General features: G+C 36.8%; 1 protein-coding gene and 1 long non-coding RNA gene across 3 annotated transcripts in view; one reads left to right on the top strand and one right to left on the bottom strand.

Moving 5' to 3' along the window:
• LOC105539891 overlaps nt 1-5,697 on the bottom strand; it is a 29,010-nt gene extending 23,313 nt beyond the window's left edge. The window contains exon 1 of the long non-coding RNA XR_001006117.1: nt 5,273-5,697. This is a non-coding gene — a long non-coding RNA (uncharacterized LOC105539891). The remainder of the gene's footprint in view (nt 1-5,272) is intronic.
• Nucleotides 1-5,708, top strand: part of ADAMTS9 (ADAM metallopeptidase with thrombospondin type 1 motif, 9) — a 185,666-nt gene that overhangs the window by 133,362 nt on the left and 46,596 nt on the right. For both annotated transcript variants that reach the window (XM_011980349.1, XM_011980348.1), the window contains one exon: nt 5,290-5,463. In XM_011980349.1, the coding sequence (XP_011835739.1) occupies nt 5,290-5,463 (174 nt within the window). The remainder of the gene's footprint in view (nt 1-5,289; nt 5,464-5,708) is intronic.

The raw sequence follows: 5,708 nt of genomic DNA, 5'->3' as shown, positions 1-5,708 counted from the left end.
AAAAAAAAAAAAAAAGAAAATAAATCTGTACCCAGCCAGAGCTAGTTCCTCCTTTGCCTTCCTTCAGGGAGCATATTCAAGGCAGTATTTCATACCAATTATCCTTCTTAATGTTTTTCTAAGTGATCCTTGTCATCTGTTAACTTCCATTCCTTTTATTTTTTGGAGCTATTTGATTCACGTAAAAGCTCGCAGCTAGCATTACTTAAGATACCATGCTAATTAGCGTGTCCTCTTGTGGACTTTCATGATCTGTTAGTTTTGTATGTTCCTTGGCCTCTACTTATCTATTTGTATTTACCTCTGAATATTAAGTTCAGAGCACGTAAGTGATGCTCATGTTAAAAGCCAATATTCACAAAGGATAATTAAAAGAATATTTTGGTCTTTATTGGTAAACACAGAGTGAGTTTTAATCCAGCATCGTGTGATCTTGATGGGAAGCCTAAAATTGCTTACAAAGCTGAAATGATTAGGTTTAAACCCTGGGGGTTTTTGCCAACATAAGGTAATAGGATTATCAGAATGCCTCCCCAGAAAAAACTGCACCTGTTCAAAATGATTGCTTGGAAAAATCAAGTCACCTTTGTAGAAAATGCAAGTAAACACAGTTATATAATGGTCTGTGGCCAGCCTTATAATGTCCTGATTTGATTTGTAGAAATGAATTATAAAAGCAGGCAAGACAAAGTACTGCATGGGTAAAATTCAATTTGGGTAATTTAGAAGTGTACCTGAAAATAATCAGACCCAGTGGTTAATGGAGAAAGACGGTCGGCATGATTAAGGATTATTGGCTTCCTAATGATCCAGTGGTAAACAAGAATATCCCTAAGGCTGTGATATTAAGCAAGAGTAATGATTGTCCACTTGCAGCAATATTTAGAAGATTTTATATCTGGCCTTTCTGTTTTCTGCCAGTAGTTACAGCCTAGTTATCCTGTCTTCAAGGTAGGAAAAATAACTGGTTTAATTTCTCATCACATCCAAAGGTCTGATGATAATATGATACATAAAATATTGGGATAGAAACTATGATAGCCATGGTAATCTTTACAGTCTCTCCCCCAGTATTGATGTTTTGAGATTTAAAGTGGATATTTCATTTCTGTGTCTTCTGAAATCTTGAATTTGTAAAGAAAATCAGCTTTTCTTGAAGGGGGCGGAATTATCCTTACTAGGGCCTCAAAGGGTTTTTCTCTCTCCGAAAAGGTTACATTTAATTTGTTTGGATATTTTTAATCAAGAGCTAAAGAATGCCTATGAATTTTTAAGACAAAAATTAGCATCAAGTTCTTGATTCAGACTGACAAATGTGAAGACTCTATATTCCCATAATGCAAAAGCGTTTCACAGTAAAACTTTTTTAACGTATACTATCTCTATAGAGTTTTTAAAATAAAGATCAAAAATAAAAAGAATAAATTATCAGATTATAATGAAAGTAACACACTAACACGTTCATCACTCATGAGTTCATTCAATCAAGTCATTCATCAGTCCTGAGACGCAGGTCTTTTTCACAGTTCAACACGTTTGTGGTCAGGATGGGCTTCACAAACTATGGAATGTCATGATTTCCTTAACAGCCCTTGTTGTCTTTCTTAGTGCTACAAAATATAAGGATGTGTCTTGCAATCAGTGTTGTCTTACATTCAATGAAGTAAGCATTAAGTTTTAAAGGATCTTCAGTGCTAATGCTGAAATAGAAACTGGCGAATTACATTAGGAATATACCATCCATTCTTGATTAAGACTTTTCTTATAATTACAGTTAGAGCAGCTGGGTTGTGGTATCATTCTGAAGTGTCCTTCAAGTGTTTAATAGAGAAATGTGGCAAATGTGTGGCTTGTGTTATTTGAGAAATTAAGGAAGCCATATGCATGTGGTCAGTGAGGAGAACCAGAGTTGCTTTAGTATTTTGTGCTTTCCATTTATTTTGTTTTTATTTGAAGCATGAGCATTGATATTGAATTGTCTGAAGACAGGCCTCTCACCCACACCCTCACTGACCTAGTATAAAAGACTGCATCATATTAACACCAATTTAAAAACTGGGATCACAAATGCACATTCACAGTAGCTATGCTACCTTGTCTAAGACAAATTTTACTTTGTGTTTTTGGTTTTGTTTTCGCTTGAGTTAGGGTGATTATCTCTGTTTTTTGTTTTATTTTTTTATGGAGTATCTGCCTAAAAGGTTTATTGGGAAGTATCAGAGGTATTTTATGTAAAATGCTTAGCCTAGAGCTAAGCTTTGAACTGGGGGTGATTTTGTACCCCACGGGACATTTGGGACTGTCTAGAGACAGTTTTGTTTGTCACAACTTTGGGGGGAATGAGGAGGAATGCAACTAGCATCTGGTGGGTACAAACCAGGGATGCTGCTAAACTTTCTACAATGCACAGGACAACCCCCACACAAAAAAAAGAATTATTTAATTGAGAAACCTCAGTATACTAGCATATACTGTATGCTAGTATAGAAAGCCTAGCATATAGTAAATGCTTAGTAAAAGTTTGTATTATTGTTATTATTATTGCTTATAAAAGTTGGTTTATATAGTTATTTTTCAAACTAATCGCTGCTTTAATGTCATCACCATAATTTCAGCAGTAATCCTGGAAGAAAGTACTTTAAAACTCTTTCTAGGTTTTCAAGTATGTATTATGATTCCCTAAACATCAAAAGTTCCATGGAGATTCTTTCTCTCTATGGAAATAAGCATCAAGTTCCCCTTTTAAGTTGGTGAGTTCTGCATACTAGCATTGCACAGTGGGGAGTAGAGGGAGATGAAACATAGCTCCCAGCTCAGTAGTTCAGAACGAAAAACATCTACTTTCAAATCTGCACGAATAGACTGTGGTGGTGGGATGATGGCTGTGGAGGGAGCACATTAATAGAGGCCCTTCAGAGTTCATTTTCATCTGCAAACAAACTAAAAGGTGTACTGAACAGAACAAGAAAACTTGGATTTACACACACACACACATACCACCACCATCACTGCCTCCAGGGTCACACAGAGGTCTTTCTGATGCTGTTTTATTCATGGGGGTGCCTGCACAAATCTCTCAGAATTCCAAGCAAGCCTGGCTGGCTCTGTATGCAAACTGTTGCCTCCCTTGAGACAGCACAGGAAGAAAAGTGGAACACAGAAAACTAACTCCGATGGAGTGCACCTCATTTTGAGCAAAGATTACTGTGAATGCGTTATTCAGAAAGGCAGGCTTGTACCTTGCTGTGAGCACTTAAGTCATGTAGAAACTTTTGAATGTGGTATTTCAAAGCTGGCTTTGACATCATGAAAATCAGAAGCCAGAATGACATATTGTATAATTGAACCTTCCTGTGTCTTAATTTGTCTTTTGAAAAATTATCAAACACTGTAGGAAGTGATGTTTTAAATGTTGGATACTTATGGCTCTTAGTACTGTGCCTTCATTGAACCATAAGTAATTTTTTCAATTACAATAGCATCAAAAAGAGGTTTCATTTATCTAGTAGCCTGAATAGTCTTATACATTCTAAAAGTCTTTAAATATGTTTTCATTTTTCTTTAGGTTGGTAAAACATTATGGGATTCTGCATATATTTAAGCCCTATGCCAAACTCAAATTTGTTTACAATATTCTTTCAGTATTTCTATTTGGATATATTGTTCCAGAAATGTGCTCTTTTATATTTAAGACCTCAAATTGAAATAGTCAAAAAAGACTTTTTGGTTGTTGTTTATTGATGATGATAATGTTTGAACATTTCTGCCATTTATGGGGTAACTCTACCATGTTACAGTACATTCTTTTCCAATGTAATCAATAGGAAATATTATTCATGTAGCTCTAATAAGCATTAAATGGCCATTCTCTATAGATAGGGTTATCACTTGTGTTCAGGAACCCTCCCATTACACCCAGGACATAATGACTTTAAAAGTCTGGTTTCTTGTGGGTCACATACTCATTCAATCCAATTAATACAATTGAACCCAAACAATAGTAGCTACGTTGATCCAAAATATTTTCTTCTGTTCAGCTAGCTTTGATGTGAACATATGGTTCTCCTCTCTGGCATAGATTTATCTGAAACAATATGCTTTCCCAAGTTACCTTCTAAATATAATTACCTGTTTTCTTAAAATCTGAAATGGAGAGAAAATTAACATTCAGCAGAATCCATTTGGGTGTGATTCTTGATAGAAAATTTCCATTAATAGCCTCGGAGAAAGTTGAATGATGCTACAGGTTAATTGGAAAATAATTTTTTCAAGTTTGAAAGAGCATGATTCTATTCTTTAAGAAGACTTCCTCCTAGAAATATGGCTTTAATGTATGTTAAGCTTGTTTTCTCAACACCAGACCAATAAATGGGGATGGAGCTATCACAAAATTTGGAACTAATTTTTAATAGCTAAGTGTAATAATATGCCATTCTTTCCAAATGTTGCCTTTAGTTTCTGGCTGTCAAAACCTTAATCAAGACAATAATTCTTGGCCTGGCCATAAGTGAGATTATGAAACCCAGCAATGAGGAAACTATTAAAAAATTAATTTAGAGGAAAGTTAATTGCAGATTTAATATGGTGTTTTGCAACTTGGTCAACAAAATGTTTCAACATGATTAACAATATTTTTCAAGGGCTGAAAACATTAAGCCCGAGGAAATGGTTTTTCCTGTCAGCTTTTATTCTTCATATATTCATCTGAGGTTGTAAATAGACACAAATTCTTTAGTGAATTCTGTGGTTAAAAAAATATTCCCTTATCTCCATGAATAGGAGCAAGAAAAGGAAGAGACTGGAGAAAATAATTCTACTTATAAGGTCCTAAAATCTTCAGTGGTTTACTCTCCTTGGGTTATATTTTTAATGTGCCAAGAAATTCTTCTTGTACAACACTGTCTCTCCAGTTTTCATGAATCTCAAATCCTCCAGGATAGAAATCATTTCAAGTTTTCATTTCTCATGGCAGCACTATTTCTAGGTTGTGCTAAATGCTTCATAATGATTTCTATCAACCTCTTCAATCCTTCAAGAATTTCATTAACTTGAGGGATTCCTCCAAACTTGAGCACCTTCCTCACTCTCCAGCATGGATAAGATAAGCAGTCAGTTTCCCAGTTTAAGACATGATCTGGGATTCCTTTCATTGCAAATTAGAAAGCGATGTGATAGCTATGAAAGTCATTGGATTAGGAGTGCACTCCCCTCCTCTGTGACCCTCGACACCCCCCGCCCCCCCAAAAATAAATGAGCCGAAGCTCCCACTTACGTCCTCTGTCTTCTTAGTGCTCTGTGTCCTGTGGCCGAGGCGTACAGCAGAGGCATGTGGGCTGTCAGATCGGAACACATAAAATAGCCAGAGAGACCGAGTGCAACCCGTACACCAGACCGGAGTCGGAACGCGACTGCCAAGGCCCACGGTGTCCCCTCTACACTTGGAGGGCAGAGGAATGGCAAGAAGTAAGTAGAGCCACGAAGGGGTACCTGCCAGGCATTTCACATGTGTGCCCCTTGCTATCATCACATCTGTTCCCTATAAAGCCAGAGAAGTCATCGAGCACGGTTACAATGCTGGCTCTTTCCCAAAAGGTTCAATGTTAGACTCGCGCGTTCGCTCCAACAAGGGTGGGAGAACTTCTTGTTTTTAAGCAATTCCTATGTCTGTCTGCGTTCCTGAGTGTTCCAAGTCTGGCCGCCTCAAAAAA

This window comes from Mandrillus leucophaeus, unplaced genomic scaffold (assembly GCF_000951045.1).
Source record: "Mandrillus leucophaeus isolate KB7577 unplaced genomic scaffold, Mleu.le_1.0 Scaffold210, whole genome shotgun sequence".
Classification (NCBI taxonomy): Eukaryota; Metazoa; Chordata; class Mammalia; order Primates; family Cercopithecidae; genus Mandrillus; species Mandrillus leucophaeus.
This window is presented reverse-complemented; position numbering and strand designations above follow the sequence as displayed.